This window comes from Carlito syrichta, unplaced genomic scaffold (genome assembly GCF_000164805.1).
Source record: "Carlito syrichta isolate Samal-C Ts95f unplaced genomic scaffold, Tarsius_syrichta-2.0.1 Scaffold301792, whole genome shotgun sequence".
NCBI classification, from domain to species: domain Eukaryota; kingdom Metazoa; phylum Chordata; class Mammalia; order Primates; family Tarsiidae; genus Carlito; species Carlito syrichta.
Genome location: NW_007245888.1, coordinates 189,419 through 207,550, shown reverse-complemented (window position 1 = coordinate 207,550; position 18,132 = coordinate 189,419). Strand labels below are relative to the sequence as shown.

General features: G+C 39.8%; 1 protein-coding gene across 1 annotated transcript in view; it reads right to left on the bottom strand.

The window, feature by feature from the left end:
* The window catches only part of LOC103257555 (protein furry homolog), a 252,276-nt gene that overhangs the window by 178,731 nt on the left and 55,413 nt on the right, over positions 1-18,132 (bottom strand). The window contains exon 3 of the mRNA XM_021710998.1: positions 2,739-2,792. Coding sequence (XP_021566673.1) covers positions 2,739-2,792 — 54 coding nt within the window. The remainder of the gene's footprint in view (positions 1-2,738; positions 2,793-18,132) is intronic.

Genomic DNA, 18,132 nt, shown 5'->3' with positions numbered 1-18,132 from the left:
CGAGGCTGCAGTGGCTGGGAGCGGCCACTGCACTCCAGTCTGGACGACAGAGTGAGACTCCAACTCAAAAAAATAATAAAATAAATAAATAAATAAAATAAAACTTAGAATTTATTTTCTAAAGAGAATAAAGAGAGGTACACTGGGCTGTAGAAAAATAACATTCTTCTGAGGAACACTCAGTAATAATTTAATAGGAAAAATAGATAAAAAATATAAAATAGAGTAAAAAATGGTAGAAAACAGATGAATGATATTTACCTTCTTTTTTTGTTTGTTTAGTTGTTTGTTTGTTTTGAGTTGGAGTCTCACTCCCTCGCCCAGATTGGTGTGCAGTGGCACGCTGCTCACGGCCACCCCAGCGTTGACCTGCTGGGCTCTGGTGATCCTTCCGCCTCAGCATTCTAAGTAGCCAGAACTACAGGCATGTGCTACCACACTCAGCTGATTTTTTATTTACTGAAGAGACAAGGTCTCACCAAGTTGTCCAAGCTGGTCTCGAACCTGTAGACTCAGGCAATTCACTTGCCTCAGCCTCCCAAAGTACTGGGATTACAGGCTGAGCCACTGAGCCTGGCCAATATTTACATTCTTTAAAAGAGCCACAACTTACCACATTTCCAAAATGATGACCCCAGATATCACATGTCATATTCACCAAGGATCTCTAACTAACTATCCCAGCACCCGCTAGGTGACAACAGCAACTGACAACGAGACTAGACAAGACAGTGCCATGACATGGTGAGACGAGGTCCATCTACCATTTCAGCAGCATCCCAGAAAACAGCCAGCTCTGCCAGCAACAGTGTGCAAGCCCTGAGCAACACCAGCCTTGGGTGGCTGGCCTTGGAGGGCTGGCCGTGAGCTTGAGTTTGTGAGGTCTCCCTCAGGGAACAGCTCATAAAATAGAAAACGGAAGACTTTATCCCAACAGTGAGTTGTGATTTTTCTGAATCACACAAGTCTGGACTTGTACAATCAGAAATATTGCCTCTGGATTTCACATTAAAGGCAATTTCAACGCCCTACAGAAGGTGTACTTTCTGTGTGTTCTTCATTAGACCGTAAAAAACAGCATATTAGATCAGGCCATGGTTCATTCAGCAGTATTTTGCATCTGATGTTGGCACCAACTGAGGTTTTCGAAGAAGAACATGGTGTCCTCTTTGTCATTAGCTGCAGAAGTTTAGGAAATACCACAAACGCATCTGCAGATTCTTCTAATGTCTTAAATGTACCTGGTACCTCCCTGAATTTACTGAAACAGGATCTATCTGATCCAAATTTCTTTTTTTTAAACATATTTTTTATTTTGAAATTGTGGGAAACAGTTAAGGTTTAGGTTTACAAATATGCATCATCCAGGCACCCTTGTGGATAAGGGGTGTCTCCCCGTCCCCAGACAGATATTGACTACCATTAGTCTCACCTCCCTTCCCCTCCCTAATCCACTCCATAGTTTCCCACACTGTCAGTCCTTTTCCTATAGTATTATGATAGATGTTCAAGGTCCACTATATGAGTGAGAACATGTGATACTCAGATCTTTGTTTCTGTGAGAGATCACTCAGTATTATAGACTCTAGTTCCCATTCAGGTTGCCTGATCCAAATTTCTTATGCTTATTACCTACTATTGAGAACTGCATGTCCTTATACTAGACCTAGCCTATTTTCAAATGACTTTTTTTGTATTTATTATATCATAAATTATTTTGTTCATGTATTATTTTCTCTATTAGAATCTAAGGTCCTATATTGTTTTATATTCATTATTTAGGTGATTTCTCTCTCACAAGATTGTGAATTCCTGAAGATCTTAAACTTATCCTAGATTTTATATCACCATTCCCTAGCACTGTGTCAAGCAAGTAACAGGCATTTTAAAAAAATGTTGAATGAAAACCAAAAAAAGCTCTAGTGCAGTATTGTTTATTCAGAAGAATCTCACATTTTGGAATGGAATTTCCTATAAACTATCTTTACTCAGTTTCTTTAATTCTACTATACAAAGATTTAGGAAACAATCCGTTGAGGCCCTACTCATATTATCCCTAAATTTTCCAGTTCTTTCTAATTCAAATCACTAGGCTAGAAGACTCAAACTTCACTTGTACGTAGACTACTTATGTACTAATCCTGACTTGTATACTACATCTTTAAATTAAAAGTAAAAAAAAAAAGAAATATTGATACACACAACAAGGATGAATATCAAAATTAAGCAGAGTAAAAGAAACTAAACTAAAAGAGCATATCCTGTATGATTCCATTTATATAAAAATCAAGGATATGAAAACTAATGAATAGTGACAGAAAACAGATGGGGGTCAGGAGGAATAGATTATAAAATAACCCAGTGAAACTTTTGTGGGTGATAGGTTTGTTCATTTTTTGACTCTGGTGATTTCACAGGCCTGTATACACATCTAAACTTACTGTGTCCCTCAACCGTGTATAGTTTATTATATGCCAATTATACTTCAATAAATCTGTTTTTAAAAAAAAATAAATAAATAGAATAAATAAAATAAAATAAAGAGGGGAAAATATCAATAGGCGAAATATCTATAAACCATAGTCCTTAGAGATGCAGGGTACAATTCTTAAGACGACATATCCCTGTATCCTCTTTGAGGAAATTAATCAATGCAATAGTGAACACCCAGGCCATGCCTTTTGCATATTTTAAAACAAATAAAGACCAGTGTATAACATACATAACATATCACATACTTGATCAAATTGAGGGTCTTCTCCACGCTGTAGAGATTTTGTTAATGGCTTTTCCTAGAAAGAAAAATAATACATACAATAGTTATTAAACACTTTCAAATATTATTTTTAAAATGCCATTATTGTAATAATTTTTCTCACCCATTTCTCTCTTTATGGAATGAGAAGGTGTCAATTTAAAAATAAGTGACAAATTCTCCTTGAATATGCAGTGTTTGATCATTTGCGCCATGATTCTTGCTATTCTTCTTAACACATACCTCTTTGATCAAAACATTAAGAATCCAAGGCTTAGAGAAATTCAAAACTATTAGGTTGCTGCATAAATTCGCAGTGTGTTTTTGGTATGGCAAAACACTTCGATGTTGGAAGTTTGTTTATCGTTTGTCATTTGTCATTTGGAGTGAAAAAGTATAAGAATACTCCTTGCATTTTGCAGTTTTGACGAAAGTTAGCATTGTTTGTGGGCTAAAGAAGGTGGAATGTCAAGTGGAAGAAAACAAACCCTTTGACATATTTTTCTATTTGAGTTTAACAGAGGAGTTAAGATAAAGGAGGTGGCTTGAAACATCTGTGCCATGTTCAGGGAGAATGCCATCCTGGAAAATATGACAAGAAAATGGTTTGCCATTTCAAAGAGGGCCACTCTGACCTGAGTGATTCTCCACCTTCAGGAAGACCATTGGGCTTTGATGAAGACCATTTAAATGCTTGAATCCATGATGATCCACACCAGTCAACCTGAGATTTGGCCAATGTGAAGAACTGTGACCAGTCAACCATGATGTGACATTTGCATTCCACCGGCAAAAGAAAAACACTAGGAGCTTATGCACCAGCCCAATACTATGAGCAATCGCCTCATACTTATTTTAAAGATTTATATCAAAAAGACAAATGATAGTAAGTGCTGGTGAGAAGGTCGACTATTAGTAGGAACATAAACTAGTACGTTCCCAGTCACTATGGAAAACAGTATGAAAGTTCCTCAAAAAATTAAAAATAAAACTAACATATAATCCAACAATTTTACCCTGGGTATATAGTCAAAGAAAATGACATAAGTATGTTGAAGAGTTAGCTAAATACCCATGTTCACAGCAGCGTTATTCCCAATAGAAATATGGAATTAACCTAAGAGCCCATCAAAGGATGAACAGATAAAGAAAATGTGTGTGTATAAACATACAATGGAATATATTTCAGCGTTCAAAAAGGAGATCCCAATATTTGCAACAACATGAATGAGTCTGGAAGACATTGTGCTAAGTGGGAAGCCAGGTACAGAAAGGCAAATCCTACATGATCTTACTTGTATGTAGAATTTTAAAAAGTCAAACTCATAAAGCAGAGAGAAGAATGATAGTTACCAAGGGCTGGTTGGGGAGGGGTTGAGGGGAAATGGAAGATGTTGGTCAAAGGGTACAGAGTTTCAGTCAGACAAGAAGAATCAGTTCTGGAGATCTATTGCACAGCATAATGACTGTAGTTAATCATAATGTATTGTGTTATAGTGTGAATGTGTCCTTCCTAAAAATTCATATGTTGAAACCTACCGCTTAAGGTGATGGTGTTAAGAAGTAGGGCCTTTGGGAGGTGATTAGATCACAATGGCAGAACCCTCGTGGGTGGGACTAGTACCTCTATAAGAGAGGCCTTTGGGAGGGTGTCCACCCTTTCCACCATGTGAGAAGGCACCATACATGAGGAAGACGGCCCTCACCAGACACCAAATCTACCAACAATGCTTTGATCTTGGACTTCCCAGTCTCCAGAACTGTGTATTATAAATTTGTGTTGTTTATTAGCCATCGAGTTTCTGGTAATTTGTGATAGCAGTGTGAATGATCTAAGACATATTATACACTTGAAAATTGCTAAGAAAGTAGATTTTTAAATGTTCTCACCACACACACACAAATATGTAAGATTATATATGTATAGTGAGTACTAATTATTAGCTTGATTTATTCATTACACATATGTCAAAACATAATATTGTAAATAATTAGGGAAAACTAACAAACTCTGGGATTTACTTATAAAAACCTATGTATTTATTTTTACATGTTTAAACTTCAGTCACCTTCAAAGTACTCTGTTTGATGCAATACACCTATCAAGATGCTTTTTGCAATGCACAAAATAGTTTTTGAACTTGTCAATTTTGATGCCTTTAAATGCTTCTGCTGTTTTTTGTATACAACTTTGTAATACAACTTTTGGCAAAACAATACCCTTTGAGGACTTTTTTCATTTAGAGAAAGAAAAAAAGTTGCTGGTGCAAGATCAGGTGACTAGGGAAGGTGGAGCATGGGGTCATGCCATTTTTAGTCAAAAACTGCTGAACACTCAGCAAGGTGTGGGCAAGTGCTCTTCTAAATTACTCACCATGAGACGGACAAACACAGTGAAAGAATCTCCAAAAAAATAATTAACCAAAGCTGAATGCAGTCTCTCAAAATAGTAGCTGGCACACTGATGCCCATGGGTTCCTAGAACACTTACCTAGCAGGGGAAGCCTGTACTACAAGGGACCTGCTCTCCAAAGATAATTCTGGGTTTTTGAGTCCTCCCTTGCATATACAATTTTTGTCAGTTAAAAAAAAAAAGAATCTGGTGTCATAAGTGATCCTGTGTTTTCAATGTAAACCATGTAATAAAAACCATAGGATTTATTTGAAAAATTTCAGTATTTATCTTGAGACTTGACAGGTAATAAAAAAGTTGAAAGTGACACATTATTCCAAATCTCTAGATTTGGAATCACTTAAATCACTTCATTCACTAGACAGGAATGGGGTGACTTCAATCTGTTGCTCTCAATACTTAATGTCTCACTGCATGGTATCACTTGGTGCTGGCAAAGCACTGCCAAATTAAAAGAAGCTCTAGGCCAGTGGTGTCCAATTTCTTCAAATTTGAAGAACGCTTTATTTACGTGTGCCTTAAGTTTAAAAAATATTTTTGTACTTTTTGTTGTGGTAAAGTATACATAAGGTTTACTATCTTAACCAAGTATACAGTTCAGTAGCATTACGTACATTCACAATGCTGTTTGACCATCATTAATACCTATTTTATGAAGACCCCTTTTAAGGTCAGAAGTCTTCAAAGAGTTCTCAACTACAAAACACATGATCATCTCCCAAACATACAAGATAGTACTTTTATTTTAGTATGTTTTGTTTAAAATTGTACTTAATGACAGAGAGCCAATGCTACGGCTTCAATGATACCATTAAATGTCTCTAGTGTACTAGAGTAGTAGCAATACTTACTTTATATATATTTTAAAAATGGACTACATCTATACAACAAATCATAAGACTCGGCCAAAAGATAATGCTTATTACACCTGTGGTTCTGCCAACCCTTCCAATAACTCAAAAGCCCACACCTTGGGAACTCATGACACAACCCACTGTCACTACTCCCTGAGAGGATCCTATCACAGTAGGGGAAGGAAGTTGACTGTATCCACCCACATCCTGAAGCTTCCCATGTCTAAAAGTTATTTTTCCCGTTACAAAGTGGGTGGGAAGCTGATACACATGATATTTCACGCTTACACATTTTCACACATGTATGAAGGAAACATTTTGTCTAGTAGGTAAAGTTGACATGACAAGTTGTTGCTACACACAAGTCAAGTCCATTAGCCAAGATCTTGGTTATTGCCTCAAATAAAATAATACAATAAGTCTTCCTTAACTATTTTAATACGAATATACTGTCTTAATCATATTCTTTGAAAAGCTATTTCAAATGTTAAATCCAAGATTAAGACCCTCTCCAGTTTTCCCTGGCAGTTTCCCTGCTAGTTGTCACATGGTGATTTGTTTGCATCTCCTCTTGTGAGTACTTCCACCATGTTGTAACGTGTCTGTCTCCTCCACACCACCCCTAGGACACAGTTGGAATTTACTATCAGGGCTTGTTAAATGGCTGCCTATATCCCTATGCAGTTGGAAAGGCAGCTTTGGCATGGAGAATCAAGTTCATCTTTGTGTCAACATAGATTTTATCAGTATAATGTGGTTTAAGAGTAGACTTGGGAGAAAGAGTACTACACTGGCTCAAAGGTAAAGAGAAAAAGAAGGGTAGGTGAAAAGGAAGGAAAGAAGGAAGAAAAATGAAGGGAGGGAAGAGAAGAAGGAATGAGAGAAGGGGGGAAGAAAGGAAGGAAGGAAGGAATGAGAGAAAGAGGGGAAAAGAAAAGATAGAGAAGAAAAGGGAGAAGGAATGAAGGAAAAAAATGAATGGAGGGAAGAAAAGAAGGAATGAGAGAAAGAGGGAAGACAGGAAGGATGGAGGGAGGGAGGGAGGGGAGATAAAAAAGATGAAAAGATAATACAGGAGAGAAGCAAACTTTCTCCAGCTCAGAAGAGGGCAGAGACCACGAAGGCTCAAAGCTGCTTAAGACAAGAGAACTGGAGGAGACCAGTTGCACAAAAACCAAGGTGTGGGCATTCGGAATATCCTGGTGCCTAAGAAGCATTAAACAAGAAGTAAAGTGGAGCAACATGGCAAGACCTTGTCTCTATAATAAATAAAAAAATTAGCCAGGCGTGGTGGCATATGCCTGTGATTCCAGCTACTTGCAAAGCTGAGGCAGAAGGATCCCCTGAGCCCAGCAGGTCGAGGCTGTGGTAGCCGTGAGCATGTCACTGCACTCTACCCTGGGCAGCAGACTGAGACCCAAACTCAGAAAAAAAAAAAAAGAAAAAAAAAATGTAAAGTGAAATTAACACAGAATAAACAGCGGGTGTTTAATCAACAAGGAGCAACAGACTATACAGCAAAGGAAGTTCAAAATAACAGTCATTCATCAAGTAAGAACAGAAAAACTTCATAAACTTCTACAATCTGTCTTTGCTAAATATTTTGGCACAATTTTATTTGTGTACTAAAGGTTCATGAATTGAATTGAATGTCTGTTTTCACAAAATCATGCAGAAAAAGCATAACTTTGGGGGGATGGATCCTTGAAAGTTATTAGCTGACCAAAGCTGGGGACCTTAGGCCATGACTGCACCTGACCAGATAGATGCTCCAGCTTACTGGTGACAGTGAACAAACGAGGACATGGGAAAACCAAGAACACCAGGAGACATGGCACTGAATACTTGCTGCACACAAAAATGAAAAGCCCAGACATTAAGTCCTGCTTGATGGAGAAAACAGTATGAAATAGTCTTGACCAAAAAAAAAAAAAAAAAGGAAACAAAACACTCAAACCTGAGCCTGACTAAGGCTTGAGATCTAATTTCCAACTTTTAGGAGGTACAGAAGTTAGAGGAATATGTTAACACTCAGCCACAAAGATGCAATCAGCAAAATCAAGACTGAATGAAACGCAGTCGGAAAGAAAGACGTTTCTGTGCAAGAAATCGGCCATGAGTTGATGATTGTGAAGATGATCATAAGTATCATTATGCTATTCTGTTTGCAAATGTTTATGCTTGAACGTCTCCAAAAAAAAAAAAAAACTAAAAAAACTAAAAACAGGAGATCATGATGCATTACTTGTCACCAGTGTTAAAAAAAAAACTTTCAATGTTTCATTTTTAAAGATGGCACAAGTCATTCTCAAAGCTCATTTCAATAACACTTATACAACTTTTTATCTTCTCCTGATGGAGCTGCAGAAAGGACCCCCTTTTCATTTCTCCACATTTCCAGACAGAATTTGGGTGGCAAATATCTCACCTGCTGCGTGAGAGGCAAGATGCAATTCTCAGTCTGCACTCTGGGCTTTTCTTTGGGTTTCCTCCCCCTGAATCAAAGAGCACTGCAGTTCCAACTCATCTGAGGTGGATTTTCTCCTTTGATGAAAAACTCTGCAGGAGTTTCAGTATTCCCATAGGAATAGAGAAAAGTCTCTGTTTGTGCTTCTCACATTTTGGGGAGTTCCAATCCACCCCATCCTCCCCTTAAAAAAACACAGACTCTAAATGTTCGTTGTGTCCACATCTACCTATAAAGGGCAAAGGAAAGCCATCGACCTCCACCTTAATTTTCAAGCAATATCAGTAAGCACTATCTACATGTTCACAAATTTTTCACACCAGGAATCTCTATAATCTGTAAGAGGAAAGAAAGATGGCCATACTGGGCAGGCCCCAGGCAGCTAGAAGTCTAGAGTCATGTATCAAGAGTTGCTTTATTTGAGGAAGACAAGGGGCTCATTTAATAAATCACTTTCTACCTCTGACTTTTTAGCAGTTCCCCGAAATTCCAAAGATGCTCTTCACAGGTAAGATTTCATCCTGTCTAGAGAGATCCACATGACTACTGCTCTCAGAGATATTTCAATAAATGTGTTTAACCTAACAATGCCGTTAAAGTGATTAGTCAATTGGTTAAATAGATCATCAACTTGCTAAACATGCTCTTTTAATGCCCTTTAATTATTACAACAATGCAACAGTTAAGTGCATGAGCTTTGAAATATGAGAGACCTGAGTCTGTGTCTGAGGTCCCTCACTCACATATGGACCTAACCTAATCTCTCTAAACTTCAGCCACCTTTTAGGTAAAATGAGAATAAATAATTCTGGCCTCACAGAACTGAAAGATGAATGGCTTAGAGTACTCAGTAATTGGTTGCCATTACTATTATTAAAATTCTTTTAATATCATTATTACTGGAATGAGATAAGATTAAAATGTGTGCCCTCTTTCATAATGGTCAGGAGCTGAAACTAAGTTCCACATATTTTCCTGGGGTAGTACATACTCCTGCTTACATTAATTAAAGCTTTAATTTCAGCTTCCTGGAAGATTCCAAGTGCAACTAGAAAGTTGTATTACAGAAAATAGGAAATAAAACATTATAAAGAGGAATTGCCCTTCTCTCTTTTAAAAAAAAAAAAAAAGCCTAAAATTATTACAACAGTTTTAATTCTTTTTTTTTTTTTTTTTGAGTTGGAGTCTCACTCGGTCGCCCAGACTGGAGTGCAGTGGCCGCTCTCGGCCACCGCAGCCTCGCCTGCTGGGCTCCGGCGATCCTTCCGCCTCAGCCTTCCAAGTAGCCAGATTACAGGTATGTGCTACCACGTCCAGCTGATTTTTTGATTTATTGTAGAGATGAGGGCTCACCAAGTTGCCCAGGCGGGTCTCGAACCCACGGGCTCAGGCAATCCACTCACCTCAGCCTCCCAAAGGCGCAAGATTATAGGCTGAGCCACCGAGCCCGGCCAACAGTTTTAATTCTTAAAATGTAGTTTAGAGGAAACTTTTAATTTAATGATGAGGTGGCTATAAAAACAACCAAGTTAAAAAAACAACAAAGCAATCAACCACTAAATTTCTCAAGTCTTGAAACTACAGTGCTTTTAAGTATAAGAATATACTTATGTATAATCAGTATCTCTCTTCTTCACCAGAACATGAGAAGATGCTAAGTAGTGAGCTGCCCGTTCCCACGGTGACGGCATCCTCATAGTAGTGCTGTGGACCCAACTACTGAAATGTACTAAAGTGTCTCATCCAGAACCATCAGTGCACAGCAGAAGGCACCCTACTTCAGTGTGAACCAAAGAACAATGGGGTTCATAATGTTTTCACGTCCAACATATCTTCCTCTTCAGATCTTATTTGTGCCAGGTTTGGACATACATCGAAGGAGTAAGCCCGAGTGCTCACTGTTCTGAATACTGACTGCATATCCCCAAATAACTCCCCCAAACTAAGGGGCAATCAGGGCCCCAGGGAAGTGATTCATCTTGAAGATATATTCTGGTCATGTAGATTGACTGCGTGCATGGCTCAATGAACTTGTGGCTTAAGGAAAACATGCCTCAATGAACTTGTGGCCCCCTTGATGCCTGCCTCAGTTTGTCCGTACTTAAAAATGGACATCACCTGACTTGGACATCCTGACTAGGTTTCTAATAAGAACAAGTGAACAACAGTTAAAACCCCTGGAGTTCTGTAGAAGACGGGCGCTTGCAGAAATTAACAAAAACAGTTCCCCTTTTATTCCATTTAGTTGTGAAATGAATTTCCTTAAGCAAAACAATATACTGATTTTCACCCATAACATGAGGGGAATGTGATCAAGAGAATGATATAAAGTATCTCAAATAAGTTAAAGGTACTAGCAGGTAAAATGGTGCCCATTACCTTACACAATGAAAAGCAAGGGCAGATACAAATTTGAAAGAATAGTCTGACTTTTTTTTTTTTAAAGTCAAATCTCTTGAGATTATCTGTCCTATATGCAGCAGTTTTGCTCATTTCAGCAGAGCCTATTTCTTTGCCAAGTTTAATAGTCCCAAGTACAAATTCATTATTTGAACAGCGAAGGGGAAATTTCAATTAAATTAAGCTACAAAGTTAATCTTCATTTTAATTGAACAAAGAACAGCTCTCACAGGCATTTGAAAAAAAGAAAAAGAAAAGAAAAAGAAACGACAGCAGATACCGAGAAATGTAAGAAACAACCTTCACTTGTGTGTTTCTGGATTACTTTCTATTTTGCTGGTATTTTCCATTTTACTTGTCTCAGGACAACCCTCTGTGCATGCTACGTCCATCCACTCAGTAACTTATAGTACATGTGGGTGGATCTCTTCCTGCCTCCTCTGGGACCTTGCTCCCCTTGTCTTTCAACTCCTTCTCTCCTGCCCCTCAGCTATCAACATGCTTAAACCTTTGGATCTTAGTACCTTTCTTGACCACGCATGCACTTCTGGCTGTGGTTTCCTATCTATCCCTCTTTTCATATTCAGTTCTCCAATAGGTGGTCTACATTTCCTGTCTTTCCCTCCTCCTCTGTTCTTTCTCCAACCACCTGCAATCCTGCTTTTCTCTTACCACTAAAAATAGGCTCCATAGAGATCCTGATAATTTTCTAAATGGCAAATCTGGTGGCCACTTTTCAATGTATTTCTTCTTGGCTTTTTCAACCGCAGTGAGATACTGCTGACCACTCCCCTTTTCCCATTTGAATCAACCCCCCCACCATCTGTTCTCCCACTTCTTAAGACATTCCTCCTCTGTGGCCTACCTAGCCTAGTCTTTCTCTTGAGATGTTCTTATGTTCCAACGCATGGCTGAATTGTCTTGGGAAAGCCTACAGGAACATTCTAACCCCTTCAATCTAAGTGATTATGGTCGGATGCTGTGGCTCACACCTGTAATCTCAGCATTTTGGGAGGCCAAGGTGGGAGGACCACTTGAGCTCAGGAGTTCGAGATCAGCCTAGGCAACACAGCGAGACCTCTTCTCTACATAAAATAAATGTTAAGATTAGTCAGGCATGGCAGTGTATGCCTGTACTCCCAGCTACTCTGGAAATTGAGGTGAAAGAATTGCCTGAGTCCAGGAGGTTGGGGCTGTAGTGAGCTGTGATCATGCCACTGTGCTCCAGTTTGGGTGACAGAGTGAGACCCCAACTCAAAAGAAAACAAAACCTACGTGATACAACTTAGGAATTGAGTAGAAGTTCCCAAAAGTACCAGGAAATATTATCAAATGGAATACTGCATTCTAAGAAATTAAACAAATCAAAATGTACTAGATATACATGTCAAAAATACCTAACAAAACGTAAGTCTTATTACTGTCACTCTAAAACATGATTTATTTTCAGATGATCTGTTGTTTGTATTAAAAAGGATGTCTTTGTCAAGAGCAATAAGAGCACATAACCAGAAAGAACCAGAATGAAATAACTTGAGGAATAACCTTCAGCCATCTCTGTATTCTCAGAAAGAAGTAATTCTGATAATCTTCCCATGAAGTTATTGGACAGAAAAACTATGGCTTTCCTCATGAATGAACTGAATTGGATATCTTTAAATTGAAGTAAAAAGCCCTTGGTATTTTTTATTATTTCACGATACTTTTCGCATTGTTTATTTGCTATAAGTTTCCATCGGACTTTTACTATGGTGATGTATTAAATATCATTTTACAGCTGAAAAAGTCCCATTCAGGAGCCACAGGAGAAATGTTTTCATCTATGTGGTTCCAGGCATATTCATAATAAGGAAAACAAACTTCAAGTTGAGCTGTGTACAGAAAAAAAAAGCAAGTTTATGAATTCAGCTGATAGATCATCTCATTCAGCTGCATAATGGAATCTTTCAACAATTCTCTTTAGTTTTAACCACTCACAATGCTTTGTTTTGGGGTAAGGGTGAGTTTTCAAGCATCTGGCAAAAGTCTTTATAGATTATCTAAGGGAGGTACCAGGCTAAGCTACTTCACTAAGAAGCAGATATTTTATTTTATTATTTTTTTTTTTTTGAGTTGGAGTCTCACTCTGTCGCCCAGACTGGGGTGCAGTGGCTGCTCCCGGCCACCGCAGCCTCGACCTGCTGAGCTCCGGCAATCCTTCCGCCTCAGCCTTCCAAGTAGCCAGAATTACAGGCATGCGCTACCACGCCCGGCTGATTTTTTGATTTATTGTAGAGATGAGGTCTCGCTGCCCAGGCGGTTCTCGAACCCATGGGCTCAAGCAATCCACTCACCTCAGCCTCCCAAAGGCGCGGGATTACAGGCTGAGCCACCGAGCCCGGCTTAGAAGCAGATATTTTAAAAGTTATTTTTTATTTGTAATTTGAAAACAAGCCAATACCTTGTTAAGTGTGATAGAAATATTCCTCACCTGACCAGCACTGTTTCTTAGGCTTCTTTCAAGACAGTATTACTTGGATTCTAACACTAAACAGGGAGCTAAATCTAGAAATTATTTGGCTGAAACAATGGCAGCCTCTATTTAAAGAGGCGTTTGGCCACAAAGACTAACTGATTATTCTTCTGGGAAGCTGACTTGAATCTACAACGAGGAGAAACGTGAAGGTTGGTGTTTCTGCTATTTACACATTCTTAGTCAACAGACATGTAACATTTGCTTAGTACAGGAAGATTGGCATGTATGGCAGTGCAAAAAACCATCAACTTGCAATCTTGGGCATCATAAAATATGATTATGAATTATCACATGGTTGAGGCTAGTGAACGGCTATGAACGTGATTAACTACAATCAGTTTTGTGAAGATCCGCCATATAAAGATTTAAACTTAATTAGAGGCAGTCATTCTGTCCTTTAATACAGCAGAATTTCCCAGTTCACAAATTCTTTAAACATTAAAAAGGGTGCCAGATGAAAGGATGTGACATTTTCTGATACCTTGAAGCCTGCAGACGCGTCAGGCATCTAAAGGGTTGAAACACAAAAATGTGGTTGGATATTCCATCTCTGTATGGTCCACAGATGAGAAAAAGCTCTCTTATACTCATAAACAGAGTGTTTTCTAACCTCAGTTTGTTACCACTCATCAGATATGGTCTAAAATCAAAAGAGGAAGCCAGAGAAGTGTATATTTCAGTTACCAAAGGCCTTGTTTACTTAGACCCAGGATTCAATTCATCAAAACTACCAGAACCACTCATCATTCATAGTTAGTTGGTGGTGGGCCACCAGCATCCTTCTTACAGCATGGTGTCTTGCTTAACTTCAGTGTTAGCTGAAGAGTTATCCTGATGCCAGCTTTGTATCATCAGCACCCATGAGGAGCTGGAAGCCCAGGACTCGGGGCCAAGGAACAAAGGCACGCCAATGACGTTATTGCCTGAACCTGGAACAACATTAGCACGCAGTAATGCTGTCATTAGCTAATTGCCTGGCCTTTCAGTGTTTGTGCCAGCTGGCCATGACTGATGTTCCTACAGGTTTGGTCTTAAGGCATGGAATATTTCATTACAGATTCGTGATGTGTGATGCAATAGGGTTTGGCATCGTGGATTCTTCCGACTTCTTATCCCAAGAAAAAATTGTGTTACTTCTAGTATTCGTTTAGCCTTATTTTAAAACAGAAATTCCCGTTGTTGTTTCTTTCGTGTTAGCAAACCAGTTAGATCATGTTCCATTATTTTTCAGTCTCCATTCCAGCATGACACAGCACCTTTACGAATTGTCACCCTGCTAGTCAGCCCACACCTGCATGCCTAACTCAGCACCAGGCAATCTCTAAAAGGTCTTGCCTGCATCTTGTCCATGAACCACTTTGTGAGCAAAGGCCAATCAAGGCTCAAGTAATCCCAATAACAACAGTTTCCATTTTCACATCATCTTTCATCATCAAAGTGTTTTGAAATTCCAGGATGTTAGCAGAAGATGGACACAACTCTCTCACTCTGTCTTGGTCTCTGAAGGACAAGATGAATGTTAGGTATGCTGTCTTCCTTTGAAGTCAAGCAGATCTTTTCGGTTTTTCAGGGTTCAAAGTCAAAAGAGAGTAAATTACTTTTTTTTCTGAGTAACTCTTTGTCAGGTGAGTTAGCATGTCTTCTTTTTTTTCCCGTTGACATTTATGCTGATAGACTGGATCCAGGTGGACTTCCTGGCCTAGCCCCCAATTTAGTCTCTATGCAGCTCCTCAAAATAACAATGGAAGGTTAAACTAGGATAGACTCACTAATAAGCCATGACTTTAAATTCAGAGTCATGAGAGATAATGCTGCCGTCTGTTCTTTCATTGGTCACATACATGAAAGCCAAAATTGAGTCTGGCTGCTATCAATTTATGGACGTGAAAACAATGGTGGAACACACTGAAGTGACTCTGCCAGCAGCACAGGTTAGTGTCAGGGCTGTGAGGAAAAACCAAGCTTCTTGTGTATTAACCAAGTTATAAGAAGGAAGGTGGACAAAAGAGGCCAGCCTGAGAAGTGTGGCTGAAAATTCTCGAAGTTTTCTGGAGCTGTTTTAGTTAACTGAATAACCCAGCCTTTCACATTTGGGCCGCCTGGCCACCTACTTGTCTCTGAGACCCCCTCCTCTCAAGAACTAGTGAAATTTCCTCTTTGAAAGCCTTTGAAAACCTCCACAGGTAGACACACTTCATACTCCTGGTTTTATTACCTAGGTCTTCACAACTCACACCTGGGTAATCCTCAAGTGTCTTGCTGGAAACAGTGATATTGTGGGGGTGTTGTCTTCTCTTGGGTCCCCTCTAGAGCAAACGCAAGGACCTAGAGGGCCCAGGCTGGGTCTGCTGAAGCAGCTGTGGCTGTGCCTCTGTCAGTGCCTCAGCAGAGCTCAGGACAACCACCTGACAAGACTGATGAATGGCTGTGGCAGGCGGTCAAGTGCCCTGCTCAAGTCTCCATTCTGTTTGAGTGAACACAAAGAGAGGAAGCCCCAGGCTGACTTCCAAGGAAGCACACCAGAAAATTTGGTTAGTTGATCTCAGCTTCCTGAGGAGGAGGAGGAGGAGGAGGAGGAGGAGGAGGAGGAGGAGGAAGAGGCGAATGCAGAGGATGAGGAGGACAACTGAGTCTCTCGTATGTGCTCAGGGTTTTATCAGGTACTCCACACATTACCGCAAATCCTCTCAACCCCCCTGTGAGCTAGGCACTGTTACTTCCATTTTGCGAACGAGAAAAAGGAGCTTGGCTGGCCCGAGGTCACACAATACCAGAGAGGTGGAGGCAGGAGTCAAATCCAGATCAGCCTGAATGAAAAGTAGTTTTGTCCTTAATTTTATCTCTTCTTGTCTATTCAATCTACAAAGTCAAACTTGATAGGAGCTCTTGAATTTTGAAAAACTGAAGAGTTTTGTGTTTGGAAAAGAGCTTATTGAGAAGGTAATTGCCTGTGACTACAGTGACAGATGCTACTTAAATGGAGAGCCTCACAGAGAAAGGGAGTGTGTGTTCTGAGACTGTGCATTACCACTAAGAGTCAGCCTGGTTCTCCACCTATTGCTGGGATGAGGGTGGGGGACAGGTGACCCAATGGATAGTGAAGTATCCTTAGATGTGCCAAGACAGGAGGCTGAGAATCAATGTCTTATCCTCAACACGTTGTAGGGCATTCAGCTGCTGAGTACAAAGGACAGAACAAAATCCATTATTATCAGCTTAGAGGCTGGCAAGGTGACCTTTGGAAATATGCAGGTTCTTACAAAGACAGTCCTTTCAGGTTACCACATTAATGCTTCATTCGTTCTTTCATATGCTCATTCATTAATTCATTCAAAAAACATCTACTGTCTACTATATGTAAAACACTGGCCTAAATAGGGGAATGAGATATGTGTGTGCATGTCTGTGAGGAGATGCATCAGACACAGATACTATCTTCAAATAATTTATAGGCTAATATAGTACTTCAACTTAAAAGAAAATCTCTGCCCCCTCCACCATAAAAAACACATTTTATCCTATGGTCTGGTATGTGCACATACACCTGAAAGGCTCATAAAACATTTACCCTTAAAAACTGTAATATACTCTGGTATTTCCTAGTTTAGTCTATCCTAATTATTCGAATTCAATGAAGACGGAATAGTTTGCATGCAGGAGAATGACATGGTGGTTCAGATTAAGTAGAGACACAGAAATGTATGAGCGTGTGTCCACATGGGCAGGACCACATGGAGACAGCAAGAGTGGAGTCAAGTCAACCTTTCTAGATGATGAGGTACTGGGGTTAGGCCTTAAAAGACAGGTAGGATGCAGAGCTGAGGGGCATTCCAAGAAGAGGGATCAGCATCCGTAAATGCACGGTGGCAGATAGAAACCTGGGTTCATAAAGGTACATGGTGGAAGTAAGACAGGTTTTGGCCAAATCAAGGAGTGAAAGAGTATGAAATAAAGGTATGAGCAAGAATTGTAAGGGACAGAGTTGTGTCTAGGGAAGATTCATAGGTGAGATCCGGGGAGGAAAAATTGGTGACAAGCCCCTCACTTTCCTTTTATTCACCTTGGGGACACCCCACTTTGCTATGAGAACTTCCGCTTGCACATGAGCTTCATGGCACCAAGGCTCACCCTGGCTTTATCTGCATGAGAAGCAAACCTAGAGGTCTGCAGAGAACTTAAGTGGGAAGATAGGCTAAAACAACCCCAAACCTCATGTGCATAAACATTTGGAAATGCCAAATGGAATTTGGTATTTTTTTTAAGTGCAGAAATGGTTCTCAAGAATGGCCAAGGGGCAGGAAAAGCAGAAAGGGTGAGGTAGCATAATGGCTGCCCAGGAGGAGGACTGCATCTCATCATCCTGGAGGCTTTTTGGTTGTCTACTTGGGGATGGGACATGAAGATGTGGGCCTTGAGAGGTGGAACACTGGAAATAAAGTACCTTACATAAAGTCTGTTCCTAAACAATGGACTAGGGAAAATGACAAGATACTGCGGGAGTCTCTGCTTGGGTTCTAGATAAAAACAAGAAAAAAAAAATTACATCCATGAATTTGAACCCACAGGCCAAAGTCTTACATGAGTTTGGGATATACATTCATATCACCTGCTAGAGGCAAAGGTTCTTTTTTTTTTTTTGAGTTGGAGTCTCACTCTGTCGCCCAGACTGGAGTGCAGTGGCCGCCGCGGCCACCGCAGCCTTGACCTGCTGGGCTCCGGCGATCCTTC